At 34.9% G+C, this 12436-nt stretch overlaps 1 protein-coding gene and 1 long non-coding RNA gene across 4 annotated transcripts in view; one reads left to right on the top strand and one right to left on the bottom strand.

The window, feature by feature from the left end:
* Positions 1-12436, top strand: part of ARAP2 (ArfGAP with RhoGAP domain, ankyrin repeat and PH domain 2) — a 190175-nt gene that overhangs the window by 131583 nt on the left and 46156 nt on the right. For 2 of the 3 annotated variants that reach the window (XM_077758955.1, XM_077758956.1), the window contains exons 23-26: positions 3343-3490; positions 4991-5059; positions 7573-7647; positions 10402-10519. In XM_077758955.1, the coding sequence (XP_077615081.1) occupies positions 3343-3490; positions 4991-5059; positions 7573-7647; positions 10402-10519 (410 nt within the window). The remainder of the gene's footprint in view (positions 1-3342; positions 3491-4990; positions 5060-7572; positions 7648-10401; positions 10520-12436) is intronic. The other variant, XM_077758957.1, reaches the window with a different exon arrangement.
* Positions 1-12436, bottom strand: part of LOC144227332 (uncharacterized) — a 132618-nt gene that overhangs the window by 53623 nt on the left and 66559 nt on the right. The window contains exon 2 of the long non-coding RNA XR_013333912.1: positions 4374-4492. This is a non-coding gene — a long non-coding RNA (uncharacterized LOC144227332). The remainder of the gene's footprint in view (positions 1-4373; positions 4493-12436) is intronic.

The raw sequence follows: 12436 nt of genomic DNA on the forward strand, positions 1-12436 counted from the left end.
AAACTTTTATTCCTTGTCAATTTATATCTAATCTAATTCTAATATTTTAGCATCATACTGTTGGACAGATGAGAAAATTTTTAAAGTGAAAAATATTTTCTACATCAGGGTATATAGTTTCTTTCATTTGGGAGGATAGGAAGAATATAGCCATAGCTTGAGAAATGAGACCTCTAAAGGATGAGGTATGTTTGAAAATAACCCTTTCAGCTAAAATGAAAGGTTTGTTGGTTGGTTTTGCTGTCAGAATCACTACAAAAACTTCCATAAGTATAAATATGGCTTAAGGAATATATCATTGTAGCTTTCTACATGGATGCAGTACGCCATTGAATGAATTTTTGTGAAGCTGAATTCATACCGAAACTATCTTATTTGCAGTCTAGAGTCAGAAATTCTTATGAGACATTGGGACAGATTTTTCATCAAAATTTTAGGAGTGCCTGGGTGGCTCAGTTGGTTAAGCGTCCAACTCTTGGTTTCTGCTCAGGTCGTGATCCGCACGGTGCATAAGATCTAGCCCTGCATCAAGCTCTGTGCTGACAGCCTGGAGCCTGTTTGGGATTCTCTCTCTCCCTCTTTCTCTGCCCCTGTCCCACTCATGCTCACATACTCGTTCTCTCTCTGTCTCTTTCTCTCTCTGTCTCTCAAAATAAATAAACTTTAAAAAACTTAATATATGACTAGGCTGCTACAGTTTATTAAGTTAATATTTTGAACATTGAGTTAAACATAATTGTTCTTAAAATTCTTAATTCAGATTTGAGTTTGAGATCACGAGTTCCTTCCCATCCTTCCCCTTTCCCTCTGTTTCTTCAACTGACATATTTTAGCTTCTACTGTATACAAAACAGTACCTATTAAGATTCCATGTGAACAGAAACATTTGATGATGATAATATGTGAATGACAAAAACTCTAAAGTCCACAGTTCCCAAACAGCCAGGGACGTCTGGATGTCAGCGTGAATGCACAGGAGTGCTACAGGGCATTTTATAATTTTTAGGGAAACACAGCAACACTGGAACAGATTTTAATATAGAGAATTTTAATATGGGAGGAAAGATTGAGTCATTTGTTGTGTGTTGACATCAGGAGATGCTTTACATTGAAAAGGGTATGTGAACTAGGTGTGAAGGAAGATAAGTGACAAGAAATGAGTGGCAGATATTTTCTAGGAAACAGGTGTGCTGGGAGATGAGCTGGTGTTTAGTTGGCTGGCAGGAGGTTGTGAAAGGCTCAGGTGGTCATGTGAAAACATTCAGATTTTATTCCTTTAAGCAACAAAGAGTGACTAATCAAGTCTGTTTTGTGACAATAACCCATGAATGGGATTGATTGAAAAGAGATGGGAATAGACACAGAGAATCTAATCAGGAAACAGTTTTCTTGGGCTTCTAATGAGAAAGCCTGAGTGAGAAGAGGCTCAGTAGGTTGAATAGGAACACTTAGGGATGATAACATGTGGGGCAGAGAAATGAAGGAAAGGAAAATACTATATTCCTTGAACTTTATGCCAGAAATTAAGGCAGCTGCACAAATGGAAGAGAAGAGAGGTGAAGAGTAGCAAAGAAGGATGCTGTTGTGGAAGGAAGTCTCAAAAAAAGTGAGAATGTTTGATAGAGTCATCAGAAGTTTGAGAGGTCCATTTGGTAAGGTCAGGTTGATTTAGCGTTTAATTCCATCCTTGCCCCAGATAACAGATTGCTTCCTCCATGACTAATTTTTACTTAATTCCATTCACCAGATATTTATTGTGCTCTCCAGTGTGATTAAAGCAATAGTCCCTGACTGGGAGATATTTCAGTTCTGGTAACACAGGCAGACCTGCAGATAAATTTTCCAGATGTTTATAATTTAGTGTGATAAGAGTACAGATGTGGTTTTGAGAGGGATGTCTACAATTATCACACTCTCCTCTATTAACTTGCAATTCACTTTGCATCTTCTAAATCACATATGATGCACTTACTTAGTCTCTGCTATGCAATGCAGCATTTTATTGTGAGTTTCTTATAGCATCGTATATATATATTCCTGTTGTCTTTACTCTTTTTGGTAACTGCAGGAATCTGCTTTTTGTAGACAGGTGTACCTAGCTGAGTCTTGTTTTATTCCTTTGATACAGTTGGTCTCTCCTTTTCAGTATGTAGTTTAAAATTTACAAATGTAATTAGGCGGTTGAGCAGCGTGCTATTATGTATAGTCAGTAGCAAATAGCATTAACAGATACTCGCATGTGTATCACTTATAGTTCTTACCTGTACATTTTTATTGATGTAAATTTCCTTTTGTTGGGTTGATGTAGTTTTTTTTTAATCACTTTGCATTTAACATTTGCAAATATAATTGACCCTTGAACAATGCAGCATTTAGGGGCAGTGCTCCCCCTCACAGTCAAAATCCACATATAACTTGACTCCCCCATACTTAACTACTAATAGCGTACTGTTGACTGGAATCCTTACCAGTAGCGTATATAGTCAATTAACACCTTTTGTGTGTGTTATATGTATTATATACTATGTTCTTATAATTAAGTAACCTAGAGAAAATAAAATATTAAGAAAATCATAAAATATATTTATATTACTGTACAGTATTTATCCAAAAATATTCACACATAAGTGGTCCCACACAGTTCGAACTGTGTTGTTCAAGGGTGAACTGTTCTTTAAGTGTTCTTGGTAAGACCCACAGTTTGTAGCCTAATTGTGGGGAGAGTTGACTCCTCTGTTCATGTCTCTTCACCATAAAAAGACCTTAGTTATATCCAAGAAAATTGTAATTGTATTTTTAAATTGTTTGATTTGTGAGAGAGAATATCCTATTTTGGATAACTATACAAGCCCATGTTGTCCAGTATTTTCTCACCTGATTTTCACTTCCTGGAAAATTCAGCCCAGCCTTGAACCTTGAATTTGGAACTCTCTACTGTATGCCTCCTAATTCACCTTTCGTGCCATTTTTTTCTTCTTACCTATGCCTCCTTTTCCCTCTTTCATTTATGCTTCAGTCCCACTGGTCATTTTACACCATTGTCTAAGCCCTTCTTGAAGCCTTAGCCTAAGGTTGCACCATTGTCTGGGTGGGTCTCACCCAGTCCACAGACAGGGACTACTTTGTAACTTGTAATCATATCTTCTTTAACAGTAGTTTTTTCTTATATTCTTAACTTGACTGTCAACTGCTTAGAAGAACAAACTGTACATTGTTCTTTAAATCACCACCATACGTCTTCTATCAGAGACTTTCGATGTGTGTGTGTTAAATAATGATAAATGGTGTTATGACTAAAGTTCTGTGAAGTGTGTTGTAATGAGCTCTGCTTTTCTCTAACAGGGTTCAGAAATGCTCAGAAATCAATCACATGAATGCTCATAATTTGGCCTTGGTCTTTTCATCCTGTTTATTTCAAACTAAAGGACAAACTAGTGAAGAAGTGAATGTAATTGAAGACTTAATTAATAACTATGTTGAGATATTTGAGGTAAATATTTTATATCCTGCCCTTTGTAAAATAGTTTTGATGTTACTGTTGGCAAATAAAAATTAATATTTTAGGATGTTTATAATCACATCTTTATGAATATCTAAAAATAAAGCATAGTTACATGATTTTTAATATTTTAGATACAAGTAGCCTTCTTAGCTATAGCCATTCATTTAAATTTGACTGCTTTGAGAGTCATCTGGTGTCTGCTGGACAGAATATTTCTATTTATAGAGTTTTTATGGCTTTTTTTCCTTGTCAGTATGTGTGTGCATTAAGTATGTCTACTTAGAGGTGTGAAATTATGAATTTCACAAATTTGGTAATAAATAACAAGCTGATAAATTCTGTAATTGAATGCATTTTAGTGTTCTATTTTAATTGTGTCTGAACTGGAAATGAAGAAAATCCCAACATAATGTTCTGTGGTTTTTAGTAAGTCTGTTCTAACCATTTGATTTTCAGTTTGCTATTTAATAAGTTAATATATTCACACTTCATAAGAAAACTGTTGGAATAAGGATGATTTCTTAGTTGAAGTAAAAATCAAGGAAATAAGCCCAAGATTTTAACATGGGGGGGATATAGGGTATTTGGGTCAAAGGTCCAACTCCATCACTTTATTAACACTGACATCTTAATTACCACTGGCATGGTGGCATTTAACCTTTGGGGGCACTCTATTAAGTGGTGTTATATAAGATTTCTTGTTTTCCAAGGTTATGGGTATGTCAATTGAAATTAAATGGGTTAATGTGATAGGTTATTCTATGTAGAACTGTATGTAGAGTTCTTATGTTCTTACATTAAGTGATTGCAAGATTCCTTAGCCAAGGGAAAGAAACTCTAATAAAATAGAAACACACCATTTGTATCTTACCTTATATAGGAATGGACACCAAGATTGTTGGATTCTCTTTGCTCTTTGATCCCTTTCTTTCTTTCTATATGTGTCCACTGTTTTTGATCAACAGCAGCTTCTTTGCAATAATTCTGATGCTGAGAAATGAAAGAATTAGGAAAAAAAATAATGTGTGGCTTTACACGCTCTCTTTATTTTCTATATTTGTACTGTTACATTAATAAAAAAAAAATGGTTATCTTCGTAGTTTTGCTAACCCCAACTTTAAATGGTTGAAATTTTGTAAGCACTTAATCATTTCAGTTTGAGAAATGAGATGAGTCTTGTCTCGTAGCCTACATAAACTCTAACAGATCTCTTATTAACCCCTTTGCTTATTAAGGCACTTAGCGATACAGCTTCCATTGATGGAATCTGCAGCTTGAAGTGATGTCATCATAAAATGCTCTGAACTTTATGAGGCTTTATTATGTTGGCTTTATTTCTGCCCTAGCTGTATGGGCCCATGCTGATTAAGATGGTCATTCTCATTTATTTGTAAACTGTTGGTCTTTAAATTCCTGAAGAGTTATGAGAGGATGAGTACCATCACTTCTTGTATTTTATTAGAATGTCCCAAATTATATTTTAAACAGGTTAAAGAAGACCAAGTCAAACAAATGGACATAGAAAATAGCTTTATTACCAAGTGGAAAGACACTCAAGTGAGTAGTAATAGTCAGATCTCTAAAGAATAAAAATAGTAATTTTAAAAACAACAAAAACCAAAAACTTCTGTTGTAAGTAAAGACATTTGTTGTATTTATTTTCAAGTTCCTATCTGAAGCAAAGTAAAAGTAATGGGGATTGAAAAACCTACGTAAAATAGTTTCCTAATTCTGCAGCATGATGCTCATATGTGAAATGCCAAAGAATATTAATGTAAATTTTTCAAAATACAGAAGGAAAAATCATTATTAATCTTATCATATGGCCTTTATAAAATCAATTTTTAGTTACAAATGCAGTATTAAAAGTACCAGTGGATTCCAATGGAAGCATTTAAAGCCAAAGAAATACAAGACTAAATTGAAAATTCAGCTCCGTAATGATTCTTTCCATTATGATTTTGAAAATATAAATTTTTTCCTCTATGCTTTTGCTCTGCATGCTCTCAGATGATTATATTAGTGGCAATTTTTCTAATGTCATCTTTGCAACGTACGCTGATTTATGTCTGAAATTGACTATTTTCTAAATCTTCTTTTGCTTTCCTCAGTCTCATTATATTGGATTTGTGTGTTCAGGGTGCACTGCTGTTTTCCAGGGCACCTTTCCATGTTTGATGAACATTTATTGAACTTTCATAAAATCTGTATTTAATCTTCTTCTAATCACTAGGAGTTGTAGTGGATCCTGGATACAAATGTAAATAATATAAATGGGTCCAGTATGTTCTGTTTATATATATATATACACTCAGAGAATGAAGCAAATGCTTCCTTATTAGTCAAACTCTAAATCTGCCTCATTCCTGAAATATCAGAGAAGTCATCGGAGCTACTATTCCATAAGAAGGAGAGGAGAAAGGGCTGCCATTCCAGTGCCCAGGATCCCTGAGTGCTGGTACTTACCTACGAAAGCACCTTCTCCATTCTAACCCTCCATTCTAACCCATGGCCTCCAGAGGAGTTAGCTGTAAAACTAAGAAATCTGGCACCTTATCACTTCTCTTGAATGAATGTTTTTGGGGGAGTTTGAGGGATGTGTGAGCCCAAGGGATAATCTTTGGCAGCATTACCTGTGTTGTAAATAGATAAAATATGAGTATCCTTCTCCCTTTTTATCTTTTATGTTCATATTACAATAATGAAATGAGTCTTGGCTGCTTTTTAATTAAGTACATGTAAGTAAATAGGAGAAAATAATGTCTTTAAAATAGTGGTAATTGGACAGGAAAGTAGAATACTTTGGAAAAACTTGTTCTTTTGCTATGTTTTTCTCTAATCCATTCAAAACTCTGTTCTGGTGTATTTTTCTGACAGGCTCTCTGTCTTATCCCTGTTTGAATTTTCTTAACTATTCTTGTTTTGGCTTCACTGTATGAGTTCTTTGTGTTTGCGTTTTTAATTTTTAAAATGTGTCCTTCCTGGAGAGTTGTTTATGCAAACATAGTGAAAAGTAGAAACGTCAGCTGTATGTTTTCTTTCCTAGAATTTTTGTGTCTCATTGAAAGTGAGGAAGAAAAATTGGAAATAAGCTTTTCTAAGTCTGTAATGCCAAAATAATTAAAAATACTTTTCAAAGTACATTTTTAAATGTTTTCCCTAATTTTTTCATCAGGTTTTCTTCTTAGGCAAATTTAACTTCAGAGTGATTGTTTCTCCATTATGACCATGTTTTAAATTGTGAGATCTTATATCTAAGTGGTTATTATAATTTAAGGCAATTTCTGAAAAAAGCACTCAAAATATTTTTCATAGGTTGGCTAAGTTCTGTGTTAATCTTTTCCACATTATACTGCTGATCGACATAGTGGTATCTTACGGTTTTTATTTTATGAAGAAGTGTCTCTTCTTCACTTAATATGTCTCCTGATCTACAGTAGTGACCCAAATCATGTAACACTTAATGCTTGGCTGAAAGTAATTAAAATAAAAACCTCTCTTTATCATCTATCTTATTCTGTCACTTCACTTTTTTTTTCCTTTGCTAAATATACTTCCTCTCTATGTAGTTGTAATACAGCTCTGACCTAATTTATCCTCAAATTTCAGTTTTTGGGCATAGCTCTTTGAAATTTTAGCAACACCTATTTTCTCTTTTAATTCTAGGTTTCACTCACTCTGTAGATTAGAGCACAGTTACACATGGATCATTTTCACTCTTAATTTTGTTTCTCCTTGTAACATACATGGTGATGGCTCTTAGACCTTCTGTTGTTGAAGTCTGCATGCCCCCATTGTAGACAGATTCATTATTTTAGTAAGAATATAAGAGTGTTTCAGGACACTAAATTCTTAAGAGATGAAAAAATTGCACTGTGATTACATCCTTTGCGTAGATTATTTTTTCTTAGTCAACCACATCTGAAGATGAGAATTATCGTGCTATTAATAGGCTCATTTCATTATTATAAAATATCTAGAAAAAGGACTAGGACTTTCTGTCCTAAGTGTCATAAGTATGTTCTTGGAACATACCTATATCTGCTCTCTTCATATCTGCCCTTTTCTAGGTTTCTCAGGCTGGAGATTTGTTAATTGAAGTGTATGTAGAAAAGAAGGAACCTGACTGCAGTATTATAATTCGGGTGAGTCCTAAAGATGGATGTAAAGAGTATTTCTGGAAATCGCAAGTATTAATACACATTAATTTACGTATCTTGAATTTTCCATCACCTCTTGTATTTTATTTCACCTATCCAGTTCAAACCATGACTGATTGATAGGATTGACTTTTTATTCCAATATTCTCCAGGAATTCCATATTTTAGTTATTTGGAAAGAGAATATCTTAAAGTGCTTTGGGTTATGATTAGGATATTCTGTAGGTTCTAAATAATAACCTGCTCTCAAATACTTGCTCCTCCCTTTCCTAGCTTCTTAACATCAGGCAGCTTAACTTACTCTGTGTGAGCCCCAATCATCTCACCTAAAAAATGAGGAAAAATTAGCATATTTACATAGTATCACTGATGTGAGTCCTTGATGAGATACTGTGTGTAAAACAGTAAATTGCTTGGCACATAGTGTTTAATAATTACTACTAGTCCTATATTATTTTTATTATTTATTACTAGTCTTCCACTCTTGTATCCTAGACTTTCTATCCCAATATATGTGAATATTGGATAACTCTTTTCTTTTTTGAGAATATGAATCTTTTTTTTTTCTTTTTTCTGAATTAAAAGTATCCCTCTCGTGCTGCCATATTCAGTACTTAGTCTGCCTAGGGGGCGGGTAACAGTGATAATTCAGATTCCTGCTTAGTAAGACTACATTCTATGTATGAAGGAGACATTTTGCCATCTAAATTCCAAGATTCCAACAGAATCTTATGTATTTCTGGACCTCAGTTTTGTTAAATGCATTGTAACTATTAATTTATATTTTTAAATGATTATAATGTCTCTATGGCACTGGTTAACTCACTTAGAACATGGAGTGAACTGCTATAGTAATAAGTTTTGTTTCTAAGTCATAGGAGCCTTGCCACTGCTTGACCACATCAGATTTCCTATGCCAATGGTGGTATGTTGATCATAGGGGACACGAAGAAGTAATACAGAGAATCAGCACACATCCATCATTAATGCTAGAGGAGGTATTCAGAGCACATGACTTAGTTCCACTTACACACACACTCTTTAGTAGCTCATTTTAATTTTGTCTTAACTAATAAAGGCCATAACACAAGTTATTATAATTGAGCAAAATTCTTATTTTAAGCAAATGCACATAAAGGACTGCCTAGTTTCACCTACAAGAATTCCAGCTTCTCTGTAAAAATAATTATTAACATTTGTTTCATGCTTAAGGCTTTAGAAAACTATTCAGTTATATTTATTTCAGTTGGTTGTTACCTCAGTACCAGGAGATAGTTGAAGCAGGAAATGTCTCAAGTTTACATGAATGCAAACTTGGAATTAAAAGTGTTAAGGCCAGAACGCATACCATAGTCATCAGATTCCTACCCTGATGCTCATCATACTCATCTGTATATTCCTTAGGGTAATAATTTGCAAAGTGTGCCATGTGGGGTTCTAGGAGCTCCCTGTCCTTGGGAGCCCTTTGGGACAAAGAATGGAGTTCGGTTTTCCACTCCATGTCAACCTGAGGCACTCCCTGCCTCTCTTGTACAGTTTGCTTTCTCAGCAATTTATTATTTTAAGAAAGAGTTATGCTTCTTAAAAAATGTCAGAGCCATTCAGATGAACAGCATTATTGAAATGATTCATCTGATGTTTCTACTATAGTTTTCCACTTTGCCCAGATAGTGAGATTTTTTTCTTTTAAGATTATATTTCATTGCACTGTTTAAAAGATAGTGGACTTCATTGTATCATTAATATTTTCCAAAGAAAGTACTAAATTCCATGAAGCCTAGAAAATAGACGGTATGAGTTACCTGTAATGGAAAGTGTTCTCTGTTACTTACATATGTGCGATTTGCCTGTGATTGGTCATGGACAGGAGAAATGGTAATGGCACATTCCTGTTTGAAGCAATTTTCAAATAAGTACATACTTCTACTGAAAATGTGCAAACTAGGTTGCAGTCACAGTATCTTCATGTTTAAAACATCTTCTATTTGTGTACCGTTATAACTAAATTCAAATTGAAGAAAGCCAGCTTGCTTTTGTCCCGTATGCATTTAAGATTGGCAAAAACAAAAACAAGAAGAAACAAATCAAAAACCCCAAAGTCCCTGAGAAAGACAGTGCACTTATGCCACGGCCTCAGGCTTGGGGACCCTTGTGGACCTGGCCTCAGGGCTGGCACTGCAGACCCTGCCCTCTGTCCTGCAGCCCTGGCCCCAGCCTACGTTGGGGCCTCGCCATCTGTCACTTGGCACGACAGGGCACACCACAGACCACTAAGACTGTGGGGCTTTTTGGCACAGTAGGCTGTAGTCGACTGTGTATAATTCAGGGTCCAGACTGAATCAACCAAGCCACTTTGAACTCATGGATATAGAACTGATGAGTGAAATTTTTTACTCCTAGAATGCTGTTGGATTCACTGTCTGGTGAAGGTTCTTCTGTGTATGATTAGGTACATTTTTTTCTCCCTAATTGCTCACTGATTGAGAAAAAAAACATATTGTTCTTGATTATGCCTATATTGTAATATCTTCATGTGCTCACATTAAGATGTATTCTATTTTATGGAGAAGATCTGAACAGGCTGGTTTTTTTCTGTGTGCTTAGAGAAGCTAAGTAAACATACTAAGGAAGAAACTTAGAATGTCCTAAGTTGGTGGATGGGGTGCCCACTATTGACTCTGTCATATGGCTACTTCTGTATTTGACGTACATTCTGAAGAAACTTTGCTGCTCTTATAGATCTCTCCTGTGATGGAAGCAGAGGAATTAACTAATGATATATTAGCAGTAAAGAACATAATTCCTGTGAAAGGTGATATCTGGGCCACATTTGAAGTCATTGAAAATGAAGAGCTAGGTAAGTGATTTTCATGCAAGGATTCTTAAATTCCTTATAGTATGAACAAGTACTATGTTTGTGCCAAGAAAGTACAGACATTTTGTGGTTTTTAAAGATTAACCTCTTCATTTTTAATTCCCTTCTACTTGAGTGCATGTGTTCTATGTCATTGCCACTTGAGTTTGCCCTCCTATGATTTTACTCATCTAAATAATTATTTTATTGACTATGAAAATATAATGCAAAGCATTGGACATCCATATTGCTACTTCAAGAAATAGGCCTTTGCTTATAATAAGGTTAAGCAATTTGATTTGTAACTATTCTAAATGGCATTGTAACCATCCATCTCATTTGCTATATGCTGCTCTTTTAACAAAAACAATGTTGATTTAAAAGATTATTTATTTAAAAAGCCTTTTTTAAAGCTAAAAAAGCTAAAGTCTTTTTAAACAAAAATATTATTAAATAAAAAATAGATTATTATCTATTTTTTGTTTTTTGTTTTCTCTTTTCATCTCTCTTAGTGGAGTGGACCAGATATTTTGTCATATATTATTTCAGACACGGAAGGATAGAGGTTTTAAAATACCTTGACTGTCCCAGTAGTCAGATGCTGAATAAGCCTTACAGTCTAATGACACCTCTAGGTGTCATTAGTTTTAAGGACCTCTAGGGAAAAAAAAAAAAAAGATGCAGAATATCTTTGTACCTTGACCATCTGTCTAGATGCAACCTACTAAGGTCTTGGGACCCTTTCAAGTATAGTTGTCAAACTGCCAAAAGTAGAATCTTGCCACCTGCAAGCTCAAGATAAAAATTAAAATCCAACATTGAAATACCCTACCGTGCATTCGTAGGAGTGTTGTAATCAATGTTAGAATGAAATGGGATGTCAAATACTTTGTCTCTCATTAGTCTGTCGTTATGTTTTCATCTTTCTTTTTGTCATGCATAATTCTTTAAAAATCTGATTCATATTAAAATAATAAAATAATTTTTGAATATTTATTGTCAAGATTCAGTACTTCCCATGGTTTGGTGTTGGTTCACGCTGTGTCCCCCCATATTTGGTCTCCCCCATTTGCAGGAGGTAGTTTAGCAGATGACCATTGTGACCCCAGCTTCCAAACCCAGTTGATTTGCTTCAGGCTTCCGTTGTCCTCACTGTAGAGTTATTACTAATGACTATTCTCTTTCCTTTTGAAGGTCTTTCACTCTGTATTTGATACTGCCTGGATTGTCCTTCTTGGTCTCTACTCCTTTTATTTGTCAGTTTGTCCTTGGTCTATCCCCTAAGTGGTAGCTTTTTGCTGATCCCATCTCCTTTGGCATCTTTTTCAATTTACATGTTCTTTATAGATAATCCCTTCCATTCTTTGTGCTTGCCTAACCAGGGTGAGGTAGTATTTCCCAAATGCATCTTTACTCTCCCCCCATCTAGCCCACCAGTTTACCTCCTTTAAAACCCATACTAAGGGTTCCATTGCACCTTGTCTCTCTTGCTCAGAGCTCCATGGAAGGAAGGAGGGACTTTCTTTTTTCTGTCCCTAGGGTCTGACTAGTGCCTTACATATAGTTGCCGTATAATTAAAATCTACTGAATAAGTAAAGCATAGTTTTTTATTACCATACGGTATATAGGTGTTCCCGTCTTTTGATTTTTGTTGTTTAATTTTTAAGGAAAAGGTTAGGTTACTAGCTTTATTGTCATTGTAAGTAAAGGACAACTGTCAGTATTATGGCCAGAATTATCTTTCTAAATCACAAATAGGATCCTGTTGTTCTACTGTTTAAAACCCTTTTGTTGTGTCCTTATTGCCTATCCTTCAAGACCCAGTTCAAATACTCCTTCTTCTGTGATGATGTTTAGATGAACATAGTTCCCATTGACCTTTTTCTAATTATTTGTTTATTGATCCATAACACTGCATA

Source organism: Crocuta crocuta, unplaced genomic scaffold, assembly GCF_008692635.1.
Source record: "Crocuta crocuta isolate KB4526 unplaced genomic scaffold, BGI_CrCroc_1.0 scaffold223, whole genome shotgun sequence".
Classification (NCBI taxonomy): Eukaryota; Metazoa; Chordata; class Mammalia; order Carnivora; family Hyaenidae; genus Crocuta; species Crocuta crocuta.